We start from the raw sequence: 23,374 nt of genomic DNA, 5'->3' as shown, positions 1-23,374 counted from the left end.
TCGCTACCTCTTTGTGCAATCTCTGTTTCTCTTTTTGATTCCCGGCGCTCCCCTCTTTTGGACATGTTACACAAGAAATTGTTGCAAGCTAACCACTTTATTCTTTACAATTAAGTGGCTTGTTATCCAAGCTGAACTAAGGACATCTTCTTCCCAGGAAAAAGGGGGGGAGGGGTAGTACAATTTTTCGCTTCCTTTTTTCCGCCTTCAAAATGCTACACAGCTTAGCAACCCTCGGCATTTTTGAGGTGCACAATGACACATCGGGCTCACGTACAGTTGAGCGTGGGAGACTTGTTTCGATACGTAGTATCACGGCATTATTGGGACGAAACTTCCCCGCAGAAGCACTGACTGCATCTTGATAGAGCTGGTAGAGCCTCTATCGCTTAATGTTTTGCAATATGGGTCTAAGGAACAGCTCAGTTTTCATGTATAGGATGGCCCACAGTCGCTCAGGTCCACTGTTGTTATATTCATTTTTTCCTTTCTCGCGTAGTCATACACTGTCCTTCTGCGACACGTTTACCCTCCATGGACCTGTGATAAAAGCACGTAATTTATGACGCAAGGTCTTTTTTGCTGCAATCACTAACGCGACACTGCCACTTTACTACTACTACTACTACATGCTGCACAGCACCAGAACATGCATACCTCGTTCGGAGACTCGAATTTCTGAGACTTCAGCGGTCCCTTACTCGTATGCATTCTACTATAATCCATCCTACTTTTTCTCCTGTGTTTCCCTTGTTTTGCTTTTGGCTATGCCAAAGCAAATGAGCATATGCAGGTAGTAATAGGAGCAATAATCGTGATGTTAGTAGGGGCAGCTGTGTAGCCCACGCAGAGTGGCAGCGCAAACGGTAACTAAACGAATCTTGAGCGTGTTCATCCGTATCAAGTGATGTATCGTATTTGCACCATCTTGTCTGAAAAAATCACCCACGTTCTCCTGTATACTATGTCTTACGGGGCGTATGCGATGCTTCTGATTAACGTGTTTGGTACTCGATGGGTGCAACAGTATCTCACTTGGGTGTGGCGGCAACTTCGTCGATAATCGTGAACGCTACGCACGCTTAAGCAACGTATGCTTCAATTGTTTCGTTCGATCGAGCTGAAGAGAAACGCTCGTAAATCCAACAATTTTCTACATACCACCCATACGTTCCTCTTTTTTTGCTCATTCGCATCAAGAGACCGTGGCTGCTGCATATATGGCACCAGTTGCGCGTCGCATCCAAAGCTTTCCTTAAGTTACATTCTAAGTTGTATCGTAACAGGCTACAATATAAAAGCAACATTTTCATGTAATAGCTCTTCAGATATATGTAATTTTGTATCTGTGATAAGCAAAAACTATGTATCCCAACTTTAAACGACACGTGGAAAAATGGGAGCAAGAAGAGGATTAGCTGGAACTATTTATTTCACGTAAGCAATGCCTCCCCATTGATGGCGTTTCCATTGATGTCCTTTCTGACATAACGTGTATAGATGCGGATTTAGCAATATCCGAGCTTTTACTGTGATGAAAGCACACCTATCACCGATACTTGCTTATGCAGTTATGCAGATCCCTATGCATTGATGCATCAGTAGTGATTGTTTACGTTTCAGTTGCAAGCTATACACGCTTAGGAAACTATGGGTATCGTCCCAAGTTCAGCGATGCGGTAAGCGCAGACTGGTCGGCGTCCGACGAAAACGCCGCAAGATACGCCTTGTTACACTAAGGCCAACAAGAAATTAAATAGGTCTATCGTACCACAAACTCTCGGAAAGAGTACATACGTAGAAAATGGTTTCACAGTAAGGAAATTTGCCTAGCTATGTGCGGTAATAGTGTAGAAAGAAAGGGGTGCTAATTTTCACACTCTCAAAAATTTTCGATGCCGGCTGTTGTGTATCAGCCGTTGCGTATCGAGTCGCACATTTCGCCGCGTCCCATAGCTTTCTAAAGTCCCGCATATTAACGTTTCTCAGGTTTAGACTGTTGAATTCCGCCTGCTACCAGATAAGTTTCGAGTGTTACTGCTGCTTGGTGAACGCCTTTATTAAGTTATGTCCGCTCGAAATCTCGGAAAACTCAGTTTGCTCTTTCGTCCATCCGCATGACCCATATATAAAATTCGAATATTCTTTCATGAACTTTAACTAACGGGTGCTCTTAATGCGGCTACTCACCATGAGCACAGGTTCACGCCCATTTATTCTAACTAGCTGCTGTATTTTTATGGACACATATGACCTTATATGGCTGATTATTTTTTTTTGCCATAGTTCCAATAGCGGTTTAGAAAAAGAGAATACTCCTCAACTTGTCAGACTCTCTGTAAAGCTACTAAATAGTGTATGATTAAAGCTGAGTGTTATATTAATACAAAAACCTATTATAATAATGTATTTTACTTTTTGTTCTTTACATTTTTACTTACGACAGCTCTCCATAATGTGTGTGCTAATTAATTTATGCGCTATAGGAGTTTAACATACATCTTCAGAATAGTCATCCTTTTTACATCTTTCTTCAGCTTACAACATATACCTTTAACCTAATACCATGATAATATATATGTGTTAGCTAAAACTTTTTCAAGTTTCAGCAAACATTTTGAACTCCATTGCACTAAATAGCGCACTAGTCCGGTACAAACTCGTCTGTATCGGCTAACCTTTTCTTTCTTGACTTGCCTAGGTCTTCTTAGTTTTGTATCGTAGCGCCGCGGCCGAGAGAAGCCAGCTTCATTATTCCACGCGTCAGTGGAGGTTACAGAAGCGGGAGAAAAAACTTTCTTAGCAGCGTCATTAGCCGAGACACAGCTTTACGCTGGTGGTACAAATTTCATGTCCATACGAACGACGAGGCCTAGCGAAAATCATGACAGGCGTCTAGAAGGTACCATCGAAAGGAGGTTGTCCCAACCTGCGAAGGAACTTTGGGTATTAGATAGCCTGTGTGTCAGATCGTTTTTTTTGTACTCCTACTTCTTGACTTTTTTTCTTCCGCCCAAAGCTGCAAAGTCAAGTTCTTCAATCTGCTGAAGTAGTCAGGTCAGATTCCTTGACGAGCTTGCGACAAAAGCAGGTCGTGAATGCGTATGCTACTGCTTCTTTGAACTTGTTCCACCTTCCAATTCGACCTTCTACGGATCGAATATAATCTGTAAAATGAATGTCAATAGGCAAATAGACAATTGTCAGCTGGAATCACGCTTCCGCAACGCTGTATATGTGTCATGTATCCGTTTCCCGAAGGAATACAGAAATTGTAAAACTTAATCCTTAAAAACCACTTTAAACTTCGAGCTCTGTATACAAGTTTTTCTTAAGTTTCTGTGTTTCTTTTGCTATGTGATAATGGGATCAAATTGGGTAGAAAACCGTAAAATTCACTAAGTTGAATATCAATTCCACTATCGACTAATGATTTGGTTCTTAGTGTTATAAGGTTCCGTATATGCACTTATAATAGTCATTCACCAGTTGCAGCCTCAAATCCCTGCTAGTAAAAAACCACATACGTCATCATACGTCGCTAGAGAATTTTTTAATGTTTTGACACAGAAAACGGCAATGCGTGTAGAATCCATCGTGAATTCCTGACAACATGAAATTTATTGATTTTCGGATCAGTAAATTATATGATGAATCCGATAGTTTGCGTCAGATTATACTAGTGGATCAAGTAGTCAGATCCATGAATACCATTCTAAGTTAGGGTTGATTTAATAAAAAAAAAAAGAAGAAACATAATAAGGTTAAACATTTAAGCGTAAAAAGCTTCCGTATAGATATAATTAGTGAACAACAAAAATGATTTAAAAATATAGGTCAAAGAAGATATATTTATTTTCGGCCGCTATTGACGTTGCTCTACGGGAAGGAAATGTCATTGTAAAATTCTAAAATGTTTAGACATTGCAGAATTGGTGTAATAAAAGAAAAAGATTGCGCAGCTGCAAGTGGTCTAAGCTAAAAATCTCGACGGTATATAGTACAACGTCGTTTATTTGAGAACACTTGGGTAATAAAGATAGTTAATAAATTTTATATTATTTCCGAATTACCTCCGCCATCAGTATGTTTAAAAATTATCATAAATATCTTAGCCAAGTCCCTGACGTTCGAAGTCTCTCATACTAATTATCATATTTGCGTGTTATTTTTATAGTTCTAACCTTAATTTTTTTTAATACTTTTTTATCATATGAATACGATCACTAGTTTTGGATTGTTATCTCCGATACAATTTTTTTTTACTGTTCCGTGATATACAAACTGTATTAGTTTTTGTAGTTTTTTCTAGGAGAATACCTTATCTTGCCAAGCGCATGTCATAACTGATAAATACTCACCAAAAGCCTGTGTATTTGTCTATTCAACGGATTTTACTAATCTTTAGTTATTTAACTTATGAAAGTTATCAAAGAAATAAGCTAACGCAAGGATGATCATCTCCGCGCTCAACTAGGATACATTTCTTATGCCACATTATACTCGTATTTATCATTGCATTTCTACGTATACGTTAGTATGATCCAGCCTATAAGTGGCCGTAAGAAGTACTTCCCAGTAGTACCTCGCATTCTAGAGTGCACTGCTCCTTCTGAGTTAATTCAAGCATTCTTAACCTTTCTGGCGAGCCAAAACAACTTAAAACCGGATGCGTTTTTTCTATTTCTACGACAAAATTAGGAACGACCTTGATTTTCGTCGTAGTGCGAGAATTCAATGATACACAAACCTGCCTTCTCGTTGACCTTGTCATCATGCTTACCAGTTCGTTAGGGTCGGACGGAGCCCGACGGAGATGTTCTTTCCATATTGGAGCAGTATCTTTGCGAAAACCTAAAAACAGAGTTTTTGCTAAGACCTTCGTATCAGTGGGCAACTATTAGCAAGGAGAAAAACGTGCATCTCGGGAGTGCTGCAATGCTAACGCGAGCCAATGCGATAACGAAGAAACACGCAAAAATGGGCTAAGGGAAACACTAAAAGGAAAACAAGCTGGGTTTGGTTAATCGATAGGGTCCCGTTCGTTTGTTGGTAATTAGAAGTGCTCCAATGAAAGTCGCAGCTGATAGTGTCCCATAGCGCCAGAAAGCCAGCGAGACTCGCCGCCAATGAAAGCAAAGTCGAGCTAAGATGTGAGTTCTGTCGAGACAGGAAGCTAGGAGAGCAAGATAGTATTCAGGATTGACAGCATTCAGGATTTAGAGCATTAAGATTGCATAATAATAGCTTTTTACATAAAAATATGCAGCCAAAATGCGGCACAGATGATGGCGAACTATTGCCCGCGTATCATCTGCGATAAGCACCTTTCCGTGTCTGTGTACCAGTGCAAGTATCTTCAGGTAACTAGTAGATCTACGTACTAATCCCGACTGAAGACGGTGTAGATTACCAAGCGAAGAAAGGATATCGTTGAGTTTAACTGATTAATAGAGTCTTGTTGCTTGCTTGGAAGTGGCTGTTGTCGTCCTCCCGCGTTACTCAATAATTACTCTTGTCATTTTTGTCTATCTCAAATATATCAAACTAATTTAGAAAACTACTTTGCCATACCGTGTTTTTCTCGAGAATTTGTTTTCATTAAGATCAGTTGACGAAGAGCCCGCCCTATGCCATTACACCGTAACCATTTTATAAACCCCATGAATGAAGGGGATTTTACATAGTGTCAACTTCTGAAGTGTGCAGGCGAATCAATAAGCTTCGCTAATAAGCATAAAATGATTACGCAGTATATAAATACATGTGGTATCTTTGCTACATATGGTAGCATTTGGGCATTTCACATAATCTGATATTTGTTGTGAAAGTATCGATGCAGTTTGAATGGCACTAACTTATGTGGTATTCCTTCAACTACATGCCCAGTTACCCATTTTTTCTTCTGACTATTGGGATTATATATAATACTGAAATTACGTCAAAATATGCAGCTCGAGTTAAACGAAGTTGTTTTTTTAACTTATACTCGTGTTTGTCTCATACAAGGACGGCGGCAATGGTGCAGGACAGGACTCTGTGTACGAATTTCGTCTCTGCACTTAGCTGGCGTCATTGTCTTCCCTGAAAACGCTACTCGACGAGCATATGTCAGATATCTGCGCTATGCGAGCCAGCACGGGAAATCGTTCCTATGCTTTCGCGCCTATCCGAGTTCGTACAACGTGCAGTATATCTGACAATACATGTATGTAGAATGGTGGTATGTAATTCTCATAATGAATACGTCGGCCTCGCCCTCGTTCGTGTTGGACTACGGTGCGTGGGACAGACCTGTTATATAAATACGGCGGTATATACAAGCAACAGTAGACCCCAGTTATGATCCTATGCTACAACCCGCTGCCCCTGAAACTTTTAGCTGGACAGCTCGTGGGATGAAAAAATGGGAGAGGAGAATGCATATTTGTTGTTGAGAATATGGCTGTTGCTGTTGTTATTTATAGAAGTGATGGTGGTGGAAAGCATCGAGAATCCGTGGCAGCGAGAGGAACGGGCATCCCTGCCGCAGCTAGCGGTCGCAGACATGCCGGACTTCTCGGCACGCATCAAAAGCTCCCTCTTACTGGCTGACAGGCAGCTGGCCTGGCGTTCTGTCTTGTTCGCTGTATACTAAGTGGCCAAGTCAACAGAATCGGCAAAAGCAACAACAGCAGCTGTAACGACTACTGCTAGCCACTTAGTTTACCATCCGTAGTGCAATAATTAGCAAATCTAATGTCATACCACTGATGTATAGTAGAACTTCAGGGGAAGCCAGGACGAGCTCGTAAACACCGCCATTGTAATCCCCGCAGTCACGACGCACACATAAGTATACAGAACAAGAAGTCACGAAGCACATAACGCGCATATATGTAGGCATATTTAACTTTTGCTTAGAAATGAGCCACGTACCAGTGAATGCAGTGCCAGTGGCATTGCTTGTTGCTGTGCCTATTGTTATTACTGTTGGTGTTTATGCGCAGACACCTACTACTTAAACAACAAAAACAATGGTAGTAATACGAGTGCTTGGGCGGGCTCTGCCTTCCCCGCTATCACCGCAAGAAATACGGAAAAGAAAGGTAACGACCGAACGCTGTGGCCAACGTGGACGAAAGTTGCTACAGATTTTATAGGGACGCAGAGCGTTGCAATCCAGGCTTCTGGCATTTGGTATGCAGACATAGGCGGGAGTACCAAAGGCAAAAATACGAAAGAAAGGCCGCGTTTACGAGAAAGCGGGAAACAGTGGTTCCTAACAGTTGTGGAGCTACGGCTGCGAGTTGGCAGTAGTCCAGAGAGCGAAGCTGGAAGGCAGATAGCTAACTGTTAGGCTCTCTGCATACTTCGTCCTCTACTTCTACAACTAATGGTGTCTGTACATAGCAAGCGAGGGCTGCATGAAACCATTACTTTCAGGTAAGCGAAGCAAGCATCGTAAGAGCGTTGTGGTCACTTTTGTGGATGAGGTACTAAAGGGTCTCTGCAGATGGAGTTTCGTTAGACGAGTTCGATGGCCGTTTGCAGTCGAGCAAGCGGCGTAGTAGTCAATCGAGCGAAAAAGATCCCTTCAGAGTTCAACATGCTAAGGAGAAGTAAGAAGAGCACAAGTGCTACCTAGTCAGCCGCGTTTTGGGGAAAAGGCCGCTTCTTATCAAAGCCAAGCCATTTAGTCCTATCTAGAGCAGCTCTATATGATAGGAAACTGTTGACCGCTTCAGTCCCAACTGTCGCTATAGGTCACGTGGTGCATTCAACCGTGCGTATCTACGCCGTCAATAGCGTGCACGAATGGAACGAACTGACTAAATACATTTTCACACCAACGCCTGAATCTACTACCTAGTAACGTTGAAGTTCCTGTTAGATGTACGATTGCTTATACTATACCTATTATCCTTACGTACGTTATATAGAAGGTAATAATTTATTGCCTATTGTCTCTCCGGAGTAGCTATTATACACAACGGAGACGTGCTTAAATAGGATCGTGAAGTGGCTTGGCCCCGGCAGCAAGAAACTGATGCCTGGAACTTGCGTTAAGTAAAATAATTGAGCCTCGCCTAATGCGATTAGGATAATTACGGTACAAGTTGAAATGTTATTTTTGTCTCTTCAATCCGAAAACCGTGATATACCATAGACAAAGTGGATCTCTTGTTGATTAAGTGGTATCTATTTAATAGATACATTATATATCGTCAGGCTTATTGCTAAGCGTGTTAATAAGCCTTACCAGTTCATGTCAAGTATCGATCCTTCTTGTGCGTTTAGAAGGGATATCGTTTAGAAATCGAGAGCACCAAAAAAAACTCTAGGCAAACACACAAGTCAGTGTCAAAAGTTAATACATACAGTAAAAAAAAAAAAGAACTGGAGCTGCCAGCTCCAGTTCCCTATTCTTTTTTTTTCTATACTCTATTCTTCCGACAATTGCAACGCTCACGTTGCATATATTGCAGTGGATTGCAGCTACCCGTATGCGATATGACTGCCCTGCGGCTCGTACATGTATATCTTTTTTCCTGTAGTCGTCACTTGCGAAAATTAAGCTCCAAGGGGTCAGCTGGCAAAAAGGCAGTCGCTATGGATCGTTATGTTGATTGAGTAGGTAGCGTCTATTCACTTCTTGCTGGCTGCTTATACGTCTGCGGTCAACAGACAACGTGGAAGAGACGGGTGCTAAAAGTAGGAATGAAAGCGAGTCTTGAGTAGGCTTACGTAGTTGCTGTCTCTAGATTGTTTTTTCTCAGCAGGAGAGTTGAGATGATACGCAAGATGGAAATACCAGGCATGCGCCATGGTGTCCAACCACGCTTATTGTGGTCGATATATTGGCTGCGAAGCATCACATCACTGACATCGTCTGGCGTAGTGACAATATCATAAGTTTTTGCTTTTTACTTCGACTCCTGCTTTCTAACTTCTGGCTCCCCTTTTCAAGCGTTAGACTTTCGGTAGCCGTGCTAAAGTTCTGACTACTCCAGTGACATTTCTGCTGAAAACAAGAGAAATCCAGAAATGACTTGCTTTTTTCGTGTATGTTCACATACAATCCTCGCATTTACCGCAAAGATGGGGTATCTCGAGACGTAAGTAGCCTCTAAAGGGCAAAAATGCGGGCGGGCTATATATCTTGATTACGTAGAAGGGGTACACTACCGCGCCGAACTGACGCCATTATCCTGACGATGACTATGGTAGGCCATTTTTGGCTGGTTCACCCCTTTCCTCTCCCTGCCTGATGCTTTAATGCCCCCGATTTTCTGAACTCGTTTGAGTTTGTCTGGCTGCCAAGTGACACCCATAAGCCTGCTGCGAAACGTTCTCAACACTCAGTCATTCGGTTACAATCTGTGAGCCGAAGTCGCAGTAGTCATCTGGTTCCCTGTCGTAGCGGTGGCAACTTCGGGACTGATCGCCTGGGCGTTTCAAGCCACTTCATATCCCGGAAACACATGCCGGGAACCGCCCTGATTCCTGTCTTTTCACGCCAAGGCAGATAAGATCGACTACCATTGATTTACAGACACCAGTCGCTTCAGGCAGGACAGCGGAAATAAAAAAAAGACGAAGTGTGAAAAAATCGCAAAAGGGCAAAGAAGGAACAGACTAAAGAGAAACTATCAAAGATTGCAAACTGGCTGCAATAGAAATTAGACAGGTTAGTTGCAGTGTTTTGTGGGCAACAACGCGCCCGATGACAAAGAGTTGCGTGATCTAGTGCTGGGGGAGTCAGTCTCCCACACCACTAATACGGAGTCAACCTCTGTACAAGACAACGTCAATGATATGGCAGAGTTGTTGGTGTTACAAAGAAACGCGAAGACGCTAGCAAACTTTATATGTGCGCTTTGCTATAATAGATCAAAGGTTCCATGACACATTGAATTGAACATACATGGTACCTATGTATGTCACTTATTTAATCAGGTGGTTGTTTAACATTGGGAAGGTCAAATACCATCTATTTCTATAAACATTACATTAGTTATGATTAAAGGGCACCTATATAAATTAAATAGATTGAAAAGAGTAACCACTGCCAATGTCAAAGAAGATCCGCTTCGAAGCAAGATCCGTAGAAAAAACAGTAAGGGGTAATTAAATTGATTTACTAAGATGGTACTATTATGGCAACCCGTGATGCTAAAAGTTTAACAATGCTTTTATCTCAAGCAGAATCATATTGGTCTCACACGGTATACGTGTTTGTAGATATACAACAGCAGACATGTTTTTTGACCCGGAAGCAGCGCAATGGCAAAAAGAAGAATGGCACAAACGTAAGTAAATGCTATGATGTCATACATAATCTATAACAGTTATAAAAGAAACTCTGAACACAAGTCTATTGTAAATAGTTAAAGAAGATAATCTCACTCGATGGAGATTTTGCCGAAGCATTTTCAATTATCTTCATTCGCAAATCCTCAAAATAGGCCTATTAATAATTCCAAACTGATTTGCAATACTGATCTATTGCTGTGACATAGCTCAATCCAGTCACTTATATCGTGGTTATTATTAACGGGCCGCTATCAAGCCGCTGGCTAAATGCCCATCCGCTGGTCAGTTCCGCACCAACGCTCTATCCTACAAGTTATGGAGTTGGGTCTTCATTTCCGAGAGAAAAAAACCAACAGAGTATGGACTTGCGTCACGAAATGTTCATTACTATATCATCCCGACCGGTTCCCTACGAAACATTTCGTAGAAACGCACGTTCATTACATTTGAATCAAATAACACCTGTAGACTGCAGGACATCGGTTAGTAATTTTAATAACTGCGATATGTCCCGTACTGTAGCTTGAAAGCTGGAACGAATAACGAGCAGTACACAGGTACGTAATAAACACTTTTATGGGGAATCGTTAAATAAATCGTGATATAAGAAGACAAAAATTCTTTCCTTCAATTGTATTAGTATGAGAGGATAAGGACCTGCATTTTGTCGAGGGTAGACGCCTCTAGGCCTGTACGATTTCAAGCGGAGAAGTGAACACCTTTGTTACTTTGCGATACATGGGTTGCATGTACTGTGTACGTATCTTATAGTCGATAATAACGTTGTATTACAACAAGTCCTTTTTCGCACGATGTTGCCCAATTACATCGTTAAGAGACAACAATTTTTACAAAAATAGATAGTAAATACAAAACATGTTTGGTTCTCTCAAAGTCATGCCACATTGTATGAAAGCAATTGCCACTTAGTTGCTTAAAACCGAAGTACTTTCATACGACAAATTATAATATAAAGCGCATTTCGTGCCTCCAATTATGATCATCCGAGTATTACGTTAAGCTCTTTACCGGAGTTTGCGTCACTCATCTATTGATATGGTAAATGTAGAGCTTCAGTTGGTTCTCCGGCCGTTGAACAACAGCGTGGATAAGGTCCAACATATGCAACAAATTTGAAGTTCAAATCTCATCGATGCATCGTTCAGTGTTTACCGGCCAATTGGTTTTCGATGCGTTTGCCGTGGCGCGTATTAACGCCGACGTACAACCCGACTCACGGACGTTTTTTTCGTAATGGGGTCTATGGACGGGGGCAAACCCGCGTACCTAGGCATCGCACGAATTCAAACGATCCTTTCTTTGGTTATCTTTATGTCAGTCATGTTTGCGTAGTAATTATATGTTACATGTCGAATTGTATCGATTACGAGGCTTTGCTGGCCCGACTTGAAAAGCTAGGAGACATTTGCTAATGAGACAACGGACCGTTGAAATGTATGGCGGAGTTAGAAGCTACGTAGATGAAGCTGGAACTGGGTTGACCTATGAAGAGTAATATGGGAAAAAGGAGGTGTACCGCAATGATGATACGCTCGATAACATGCAGACTATCATTAGTTAGCAAAGTATTTTCAGACGAGGATATTTCTATGCCATGGCTAGATAGTCCCGTGAGTATGGGTGCAAAATGTCTGAACTGAACCTCACATCAGAAGTCAGCAAGGAATAACTACGTCGCTCCCTTTCCCCAAAACAAATAAGTTTTTAATTGTAATTTGCCATACTCATTTGTAAAAATAATCATAGTACAAGCTGACTACTACTGCTCTAACTGATAAAAATCCTTTAAATCTAAAATCATAAGAAACAAGGAGAAAAGGACACGTGGGCACGTAAAACAGAGCAAACGAATACAGATGGTTTAGTTGTACCAAAACTTCTAACATATTTAGCATATGCAGCTTGTTAATGCCATCCGTTAACGTAACAAAGCAATGGAGTGCAGTCTGTCCTTTTTTTTTCTCGTACGCATTCTAGTCTCACTATGGTGTCCGGCCCCGTTCGAAGTCCGCTAGGAAGTAGAATATCTGTACATCGGCAATTTTTCAATATTTAACCTTATCAACTAATCTTTGTTAAATATTCGATGACTAATTGGATCAGCGCTCCGAACTAGAACATCGAACAGAGACTTAAAAACTTTGGCGTCATATGAATACGTTCTACATGAGATCTGATCTTCAGGTTGATTACAGGTGACGTTCTGAAACGTTATTGTACACTTGAGTGTAGAGGTATTAATACAATATTGATATGAACATTTTATTGGAAATAACTATATACATCGTTATGCGTATATGTGAACGGATCCGTGTTAATTTTTCCGGAAAAGGTGACGAACGGCCAAGGGCATCGTACCCGTAACCAATAGCAAGTTTTGAAAGGGTAATGTGCACAACTGTTGTATGTAGGTACAAGCGTGCTAGCTAAGATGTGGAAAAGAAGGAAGAATTTGGTGGAAAGCTCCCTGGAAAACCCTACTACCTTAACAAGCACCTCAGTAAGCAATATATAGGAGTATCAGCATATGTCGGCAGCCAATTCGATATATTCGAGTATCGTTTTGCTTCTATTTTCAGGGTTTTATCAAGTTCATGATGAACACGGATATAACAAATCAATTCTCTACCTAAAAACACGCACATATTTAGAAACAGACATGTGGATACGACGAAAATGATTATATATATATATAATCTTAGACTTATGGACTGAGGATGATCAGGGGAAATAAGGCTGAAATTCTTCCTCACGGTGCGTTGTGAAACGGAAGAAACTCTTCTGATAGCCACCAAACTGCGAGCGAACGTTCTTCTAGCAACACAGGAAAGGGGCCGGTGTTAGCTTGGCCTAAATGAATGATATGAGAGCGTTTATAGTAAACCGTTCATTTTCAAACAGTCGGCCGCGACGTTGACCAAATATTTGTCTAGGCCTACCACGGCGTTCGATTAGGGTTGTTGGTCTTTTTTGTTTATATATATATATATATATATATATATATATAGTGCTTTTTAGCACTTCTTCGCTAGCCGCCTGCTCGGCTGGATATCGCTGATAGCTACGAAAGATTTGATTTTATTTTCTATCAAAGTTAAAACGATGCAAACAGATACCAAATTTCAAAGAGTAGCAGGATGTTTGAGTTCCGTCTAAGGTGTAACATAATGATTAATCTTACGACCCAGTGAGCTCACCGACTAAATCGGCCTAACGTAGCGAATACGTTGCGGCCGATTTTTTGAGGGTTGAGGCTCTAATATCGATTGCGATTGGAGTACAAGAACTAGCTAGCGAATGCTGCAGTTGTGGATACATATCAATTCGTTGTAGCTACACGACGTAATCTATGGAAGATGTTACCTAGTAAGCACCTTGTGTGCCTTACCGACCTGCTAATCAGTGAGCCGCAACGCTTTTTGATTTTGGGACGATGTAGCAAAATATTCCAGCAAATTCGTTGAAATGGATCGCGTGTACCAGCGCGCGGGTAAACGCAAAATGACTACCGACAGATAACTTTTTGTAGTTGGTTACTGGGCAGTTAGTTCACCAAACATTTAGTAAAGCATATTTATTGTTCATACCCATTAAGCATACGGATTATTCCCCTACTGCCATAGTGATCTTTCTCTCGCTTAATTATCAGCTTATAGCACGTTCTTCTTTATCGCAGCATCTACAACCGAAGGCTATGCTACTGTTTCACTGGGCGCCACGAGTCTATTGCTGTTATGCGGCCCCTCTTTCTGCTGTTGGCAGTCTGATTTGCTGTTGATTGGTTACTAGCCCTTCTGAACGCCAAGCTCGTATCTAACTAGATTTACTCATTATCATGACCGTTATCGTTTGTGCCAATCTATCCTTTTTTCCCTGTTCGCCCTTTGCTGCTGCTGTGTTTATCTTCAATTTCAGGAGCGGTCGCCCTCGCCGGCAAAGTTCGAACTGGTAGAAATCCTGTTGCCTTTACTGGATCACATCGGCATCCTCAGCAGCGGGCAAATGCTGACCTCGACATCGGCGTAATATCGCACTCACTGCTACCGCAGACTTCGTCGCAGCAATTGAGACGAAGAGGCGCCAACGTGAACTCCCCCAGTGGAACAAGTGGGTCTGGCAACAACAGGCTGATCTTGCGTTCAGTGGCTACTGGGGGGAACAGTGAACGCAATGTTGGTGCCCCGTTAGCCTCGTTTTCGGCTTTGGGGGACACTGACCAAACGGGAGGCACAGGCAGGGGTGGTGGTAGTGTCATTCGTGGCCACGGCGAATACAGTATTGCTCTGGGTACATCTGGCGGAGGAGGCCCCAATTTTAACACTGCTGCTGCTGCCGCCAGTGGACCAGGGGGAGCTTTTCCAGCATTTGACAGTTCCGCGATGGATGAAGTCATCACGGCGGTGATTGGCAAGCCTGCGTTTCTACCCTGCGCGGTTACTAATCTCGGCGATAGAACGGTTCGTGCTGTAGTATTAGCAAAATTATTACACGTATCTAGCGTTTAATGTAGAAGCTATTCCTATAGTGTCATAACAGTACAATGTTTTGTGGTGCGTCACGAAGTATATATAGAGATGAGAGAGACATTGCCACGAAGTAACTATATGTATTTTGTAGAATATGATTGCTACTCTAGTAATCGTATAAGTTGATAAAACGATCGATACTGTCGACTGTAAATAGCTATTATTAGCTTTCTTCTTTTGTAAGTTGTAACACTTTATTTCCTCCAGCTCAGCTGGACAGGCTAGTGTATCTCGTCTTAAAGGTGTAATGTAATCCTGATCGCTTGACCGTTAATCTTATTTTTCCACCTGCGAGTCACGTGAGTAAAATCAGTATGCTGATACCGTTTCTTCAGTAACAGACAAGCCGAGTTTCATTCATATCGAGTGTGGTTGTGCTGGACCCGGTGCACCAAGCGACGTCGTGCGATCTCACGTAACCTATCGTTGTTTTCAGTTTCTAGCTGTTTACCTCTTGGCTCTGGTGAGATGTTGCCGTAAGATTTTATAGCTTACTTAGAACTATATAGGACAAATACAATATACTCGATACGTCGACATAATTCATGATTGGCGTACTTGCCCATTACCGCATTCTTCTTTTAGGTGTCGTGGATTCGACGTAAGGATCTAAATGTTTTAAGCGTTGGACTAGCACGATACACCCAGGACCCGCGATTTAGCGTCATACACACAGCAGGCTCAGATCTTTGGACGCTTCAGCTGGCTTATCCAACGGCTGACGATTCTGGCGTGTACGAATGTCAAGTCGGCACGCTACCTAAAATCAGCCGACAAGTCACCCTTAATGTCATAGGTGAGGTTAGAAATACATTTATCATCTCATGCTCTAGTGATATTCCTTAAATACGCAAACGCGTGTTACAGGTTTACTGTACTTGTTTTTTACATTACTATTTAGCCAATAATGGTAATGTGGAAAAAATTGCTTACCTACAAGGAGTCCATGTGTTGTTTTCACGACACGTTGGTAATGGAACATACTTCTACATAGAATAACACACTGGATATCAAATTGGAAAAGAAGAAAGAGAGAAAAAAGCTTATCTCTATTATAATAATAATAATTATCTATAGTACTATTATGCCAAGTTTTACGGCATGTTAATAACCGTACAATTACTTTATGCTTTACGTGTTCAAAACAATTCGGATTTCAGCGCGAAGTGCTAAAATCTCCGGCGGCCCACAGCTGTACGTCAACACGGGCAGCGTGCTCAATTTGACGTGCGTACTCAGTGGAGATGGTATCTTGGCCTACGTGGGGCATCATAATAAAAATCATACCAACCAACATCAGCAGCATCAACAAAACCAGCTGAGTGGCGGGTCGCTCGCAAGCACTAAACGATTGGACGATTTGTCGGGAAGTGGTCGATCTAGCGTAAACAAAGCAAAAGATCATACAAACAGCATAAGCAGCAGTTCCGGCAGCGGAAGTAGGGCCCGAAAAAACAGTAAAGAAGGGAACGTGTTTCATGTGTTTTGGTACCACAACGGAGCGGTCCTTAACTATGATCGATCGGCAAGGGTGCATAGGTGGGTTATGGGAGTGCATTGGCATTAAACGAATTATATACATTCTATCGTAATTTCTTCGCTAGTAATACTAGAAAAGGACAACCCATCAGAACTTATCGCTCGTGTCAGGCTCGGCTGAAAACTATCATGGATTCAGTAACGTATATTTTGAATACGAGTTTTTTCTTATTACGTCTAGGATAACTAAAGTAAAGTTTAGAGCGTTCGGTTGCAAAACAAACTTTGACAGCCTTGTCAACGCATATCTAGCAAAAGTGCTATGGTAATCTATTACAGGTTTCGACACTGGCGGCTGGCTAGGCGTTGGGGATTATGCCTAAACTACTAATACATACAAACACATTGACACAGAAGTTAGTCAAGCAAAGGGCACAATGCTTTAGTCTGTAGCCTTTGGTAATTAGGACGTCCCAGTGCATGTCCATAATAGTACGACCCAAGTTCGGCGCAGCATTCCGTTGGTCTTGCGCATTTGGGCTGCGGCATTGCAACAGCTGGTATTTGATTGCATTATATGTGATGCTGTGTGTCAAAACAGACGGCTACTCAAAGGGAGTTTTGTGTGAAATATGAATCAAGTTACATACGAATGACAAGGCGCGTTGGCTTGATAATGGTGTTTGCTGGTTATTTCATAATCTCTACCATGTGCAGGTGTAGAAGTGTTAAGGCTTAACCAAAAAGTGGCCTAAATGAAAGCAACACCGATCTTACTTTGTTTGCCTATAACTGCTTGCCCACTGACTGATTCCACAAAGACGATCCTACAATTACGCTAAGGTAATTGAAATATGCACTTTATACTGTTGCAGCTCAATGGGCATTTGTCCGAATTAATATTCAACTATACATACACGCACACCCGCGAATTTATAAATAACGTGTGGTTGTGCCTTTTAAACCCCTTAAACGGCCAGCGGGCGCCATGTTGAGTAGCACTAACATAAGTGGCCGTTAACATGTCTGAGCACCCAAACTTATTATTAAGTTCGTTTTGCTATCGTCGAACGTTGTCCGCCTGTCAATTCGCCTATTCTTTCTGATTATTTTAAGCTTCACATTTAGCTTTTTCACTCTGCTGCGTCCATTGAATCTTCAGAGTTGTTGTTGTTGTCTCCCCCGACGTCACCACGGCTGTTGATGGGTATGGCTGCGGTGGCTAAAGTGGTGCTAATCGTTGTGCGGGTAGTATCATAGCCTCGTTTCTCTTCTGGTTCCTTTGTAAACTTCGCCAGCTGGGCCTGATAGCCTTCTGACACCGCAACCGTGCGGGAAAATGAGGCCTAACCACAGGCCAAGCAGAAAGCGGCAAGAAAAGTACTGCGGGACACTGGCGAGGTACCAGATACGATTGGCTGTTTAATGGCCGTCGGTTACCAACGGGTGCCGTGAGCCCCAACGGCCTCGACAAGGCCGACAAACGGTGCCGTCAATGACACCAATAGAAGCAGCAACAGTCTTAGCCAGGCGAATGCAGATAGACAAAAAGACGGGAGCATAACGAACAGCAGTTTTTTTTAACCCTGGTAAAAACGACCTGCTGTGGGCCTGTAGGAGTAACTGTGGCAAAGATAGAAGCAGACGACGCCTTCCGAGTGCTACTTGAAAAAGGAGGCTTGGCACTGCTGCTTTCGAATAGCATCGGAATGGCATCGCTGGCAAATGTGGGGCAGTGGGGTTCTGCCATCGTTGCCGCGGCTGTTACTTCTTTGACTGATGTTGGCGCTGTTCGGCAGTACTTTGGCAGTACTGGCCTGGTGGCGTCCTAAAATGAAACGATAAGTAAAGGCCGTTTACGACCGAAGCAAACCAGACTTATTTCACTTAGGGTTGAGACTGTGTGGACTCTAAGGAGAATCAGGGTTATAAATGATGGTGGAGGGGTAACGCAGCGAGATAAGGTCAAATAATACTTAGTGCGGTCAGATCGAACCAATCAAGGAACGAGACTGAAGCAGGGCTGGTTTCAGATCGTGCCAGTTTTCTCTTTGTTTTTTGGCGTCATTCACGTGTGTGTACTGAGCATCAAAGCAATATCGGCAAACGCGTAAACAAATATTATCGAATATTTTTTTATGTTAACGCAACGTACAATTTGTGCAGCTTTTGTTGCACTGGGTGTAGCGGAATGAAGAAACGCCGCGAGGGTAATTTCACTTTAAGAATAACGATTACAATAAATTGCATTTGCTCCAGTGCAAGCTTCAGAGCTCCGAAGTCTGACTCATCAACCAGACGTCAGTTACCCGGTACACATCGCTGTCAGCAGAATATGTATGTATTACGGAAAAATAACAGCTTAGTTGTGTTGGTTCACAAAACTAGCCCTGTTGTCTACTAAGGTTTATGCTTCTCGGTCTTTTGCCAAGTTATGGCAGACCAAAATCTGGCGGTCAAGAACTGGCGAGGTTTCGTCAATGATACAGTTGATGGGTGTCAATTACAGTGTAGCGCCCGCCAATGGTGTCTTGTCTGTTTTCTTCGTTTCTCTTTTCAGGTATGGCGGAGTTGGTAACAACGGTGACTCTATCGTGTCGACGGTAACGATTGCACGAGCGCAAGAACATCATTCGGGAAATTATACGTGTCGGCCCTCAAATGCCGAGCCCGACACTATCACCGTCCATGTGCTTAATGGTGAGCTAGCTGTGAAGCATGTATCAGAGTGAGAACGGCCTGCCCGAGGAGCAGCCAACCATGGTGTAGACTGCACTCTCATATAACACCAGACACATAAGTACTTGCCCTAGGTGATGGTGACCATATACCCACCAGTAGATTACGAAAACTAATGACCACATGATGGTACATGGCACTGGACTCCTCCGTGACACTGTCTCTCCTAAATTCAAAGCTACCACTGGTGTCGTGATTGCCTTCGTTATCATATTAATCGCAAAAACAATTTCAGCAATCACAAGCACTATCATAAATCAATCATTGGTTAACATCTTAACGGTACCTTCTTCGCTCGCAAACACATTAAAGTCCGTATTCGAATTTTGTCGCATCGGTCCGAAGTTTGCCGGGTTTAGACCTCTTCGTCAGCCTAAAGCTAGGCCCCGCATGTTATGTCCTACATATTTGTAAGCATCGGCACTGTAGCAGTTACATATTTGTAACTGCTACAGTGCCGAGGCTGCTGCCTCTGTATGGATATACCTGACTCGTTCGGGCGATCTCACGTAAGGCAAACAAAAGTAAAACTGCCAGGTCTCCCGACTCCTTTTTCCTGAACAGAAAGGAGGCGGGCCTTTGCGTAATATAACAATACAGCAGCTGTTGTGCGATACCCTTTAGATTGAGCTGTACCTTCTCTTCCACACATACTGATTCGATTAGGTTTAGAAGTCTGGGAAGCTTGTAGAAGTGAGGTGCCCGTAACGGCGTGGGCTGTAATAACTGCAACAAAAGTTAAAAGAGATAAGTACCTTTGCTCGTGACGGTTAGCCAGTGTCGCGGAAGAACTGTCTAAGAAGTTTGGTGGCAACGGTTACTACTGCATAACTGAACACCACTGTGTTACTTCCTACCTAAGTATGTATATGGAAAAAGAGAAATAGCTAGGGAACGCCCAAAAGATCGAAATTCGCTTATGTGGTCCAGGTTTTCGTTCAAAATAGAATAGACCTATCTAGAGGTGACAGAATTCTACACATGTGTCGGATTGTCGACTTGCTGCGGTAGATAGCATATTTTCTATTAATATGTATCTACTCTGTGTATAAATTAAGTGTAATCCCAAAGTGCAGTTAGCTTGCTGAGGCTAAAGCTAAACCTAGTAACCCGCTGAAAAGAATTTCAATTTTACGTTGATCTCGTTTTCAAGCTCATTTTTGTTAAGATCCCACGAAAAAAGGATTACGTTTCAGACGGGGGTCACAAACGAGTCGCACTTGCCAATGCAGAGTAACCAAGTCACACAAGAGAAACTAGACCGTGTCGACCTTTAACAATTCATCTGGCAAAGTGTTCTTTTGTTGGACTTGATGGTGTGAGTAATTTTCCTATAGATTGCCGCAAACATTCTGATTTGCATAGACATTACAAATCAGTGATTATATTTCGCTATTGTTTCGCTGTGTCTGCGTCTGTTTCTGTTCCAGGTGATCAGCCGACCCTTGCGATGCAGGGCGGGGGTTCAAGTCTACTGAGTTCAGCAGCAATGAGATCACTGTCATTGGTAGACTTGTGGCGTGCTCTTTACGGAGTGGCCTTGCCTTGCATGATGTATGCAGCGTGTGTCCGTCTCCGGTGACACAGAGCCAGCGCTGGCCATGCGATCTCTCTCTTTTCGTTCTCAGCCGCCAAGCTGCAGGATAGCAGCGCATCGCAGGCTCTCCAGCATGCGCGTAAGTTTCGCCCCTCAACCCCCCGTATCGTTATAGCCAAACATGCGCGCTGATTAAGCGAACAGGGACAGCTGCGCGGAAACCACAACACCTTACTATGCTTCACTCGGTGCACTTGGCCTACTTTCGTACACTAGAGTTTTGTGTAGTAGGTAAAAAAGATTGTGAGAGCGACTGTAAATAGGGCTTTCATCGACCTCTGGTAAATTAATCATTACGTTGATTGCTTAGGTTGAGCGTAAGCACCCGTATATTACGTATGGTCTGCACGAAGCCTGTCGTTAAATAATCTTGTTTTTGCATATTCCTAAGGGGTTTATCGTGCAATTGATCGCCTGTCAGTTTGCTAGAAAGAGCAACAGCGGATGTGTTCGTATGAAACAGTGTGCTTGGGTATCCTGGTGCAAATACGGGTCTTAGAAGTATAATTGTATATTTGAGTCACGATCTTTGAATGGTCTTCCTAGTTAGAATTATTTACTGGAAGCATTTTTGTCTGAAATTAGGTTCACAGCCCAACGAATGTTTCAGGATCGTTTCCAGTAGTCAATACAAATGAGTGATGATAAAAATACGTCTCCATACTCTAAGGAAGGCCTAAGTCGAATAGGCACTCAACTAACAATATGGTACATTGAAACCTACAGGTTGCAGTTGTTGTGGCGCATACCCTGCAGATTGCAATGGCGGCTTGGAATGTCGAGGGAATGAGCCGGCCACGCTATCCAGTTCAATGATTCCGATTTTCCGGACAAACTCCGGCGCTAGCAGCGAAGGCAGTCCTGCGGTAAGTTTCGTTAAACTCAGCGCAGGTACTTCTATACTGAAGACGATAGAACGCCCATGGGCTGAGGGGCAACAACAACATACAGTTGTACATAGCGTTTCCTCTGGCCTTCTTGGACAACAACAGCAGACGATATCTACGCCTATCGATTCAAGCATTAGCTTATTGAGCCAGCACGCTCTGAGCACCTCATCGCCACGGGCAAAACTCCTCCGACCGCCCGTTGTCGCCACTAGCACAAGTTGTTACCAGGCTGCGTCGGATTGTCAGCAACTGGTCGCAGTAGCCACGGCAGCTGGAACCAGTCCCAGCAGCATCATAGTCGGCGCTAGAGATGAACTGGAGAAGGATTCGCAGCAGCAGCAGCAGCAGCAGCAGCAGCTGTTGAATGGCCTTACGCTCTCCCAGGCCATGACGATTGGTATCAGCATTGACATGGGACAGTCGACGACTGATAACACGGGTGCCATTTATTTGCATACGTGACGCTACACCTTCAGTCGATAAGCGGTAGAAGTATGGACAGACAGACAGAGAGATAAAAGCATACTATTAACTACAAATGATTACTAAGAATTACGTTGTTTCATACTGATACGTTAACGATAGTGGTAATGGCTTGATTGCTGAGAGATCCTTCGTTGCGTCCTGTATTTAGCAGGTGTAGTGCTTTCGTATGTATGGTGGACAAGATGCTGTTGATGACATAAATAATAATACGACCACAATTGTTTTTGGCAGCACGACTGGATAGCTGCTTACTTAAAAAAATTTCACAAGGTCAGATCTCAGGTAATGTCTCTCATGAAACGGGGATGGAACATGTGCTAACATTCGTATCACCTGGATCCTACTTGCACTTTGCGGATAGCTTTATCTTGGCTTAGTCGGGCAGGCTCAAAATGGTGTATTTTGAAAAGTCGACTAACTAATTTTCAAAATCTTACTCGTGCATAGGGACGTTCACGATATGTAAACCTAAGGTTATTGTTAGATCCCTCAGGATATAACTTTAAAAACGAAAAGAAGATTGCTTCTGTGAGGCGTGAAATTGTCTAAGGAAGGTAGAAGGAGGGCCAATTGTTTAGTCATTCATATGTCGAAAGGACACGTTCACCGAGCACAAGATCCCCAAGTATATTGCACACTAATATGTCACATACAAGACCTCCACGTATCATGAAGTGATAGCAACTTCGTCGTTTGATTTGTTCCACGTTTTTTTATAGTCTGTTTTTACAGTGAGGGAAGAGAAAGCGAGAAATGGAGGAAAGACGTAAATAAGGTGCTGACTGCACAATTATAATACGATTATAATAAAATGTTAAATGTGCTGGATTTTCAGACCGTGATATATGATGATTAAGTTGATGAAGTAAATAAACATAAAGCTAGCTAAGTGGCGAGAGAAAATATATAAATACGGAGATATATATATACACCTCCGTACTTGTATATTTTCTCATACATGTATATACATATATATATACATATATATATATGTATATATATATATATATATACATGTATATATATATATACATATACATATATATATATATATTCAGCGGCAATAGTTTTCTATAATACAATTGTGCTACTAGATGAGATTTTGTCGATAGCTGCTAGCAAAGTACATAAAGTGAAAAGGATAAGGGCACTTGTTTTGAAAACGATTTTTGTGTTCGATATAGCACATCAAGCAGACAAACATAAGATCTTGTACTTAAAATGGCCAAGTCAGTGATAATAGATGGTAAATGCTTTGCGCACAGCGCTGTACATATGTTCGTATCTGAGAAAGCTACAGCCGATTTAAGAGGATGGAAGGTGGGAAGTTCGTAGCAAGT

At 42.4% G+C, this 23,374-nt stretch overlaps 1 protein-coding gene across 2 annotated transcripts in view; it reads left to right on the top strand.

Annotated features, from left to right (window-relative positions):
- LOC111254554 (uncharacterized) overlaps nt 1-22,871 on the top strand; it is a 38,009-nt gene extending 15,138 nt beyond the window's left edge. The window contains exons 2-8 of one of the 2 annotated variants that reach the window (XM_086974706.1): nt 14,233-14,774; nt 15,429-15,639; nt 16,004-16,382; nt 18,582-18,659; nt 18,883-19,022; nt 20,492-20,737; nt 21,385-22,871. In XM_086974706.1, coding sequence (XP_086830832.1) covers nt 14,233-14,774; nt 15,429-15,639; nt 16,004-16,382; nt 18,582-18,659; nt 18,883-19,022; nt 20,492-20,643 — 1,502 coding nt within the window. In that variant the 3' untranslated portion in view covers nt 20,644-20,737; nt 21,385-22,871. The remainder of the gene's footprint in view (nt 1-14,232; nt 14,775-15,428; nt 15,640-16,003; nt 16,383-18,581; nt 18,660-18,882; nt 19,023-20,491; nt 20,738-21,384) is intronic. The other variant, XM_022815504.2, reaches the window with a different exon arrangement.
- Nucleotides 22,872-23,374: the final 503 nt, after the last annotated feature.

Source organism: Varroa destructor, unplaced genomic scaffold (assembly GCF_002443255.2).
Source record: "Varroa destructor unplaced genomic scaffold, Vdes_3.0 BEIS01000007.1, whole genome shotgun sequence".
Taxonomy (NCBI): Eukaryota; Metazoa; Arthropoda; class Arachnida; order Mesostigmata; family Varroidae; genus Varroa; species Varroa destructor.
The sequence above is the reverse complement of the archived record's forward strand: the minus strand, read 5'-3'. Positions and strand labels throughout refer to the sequence as shown.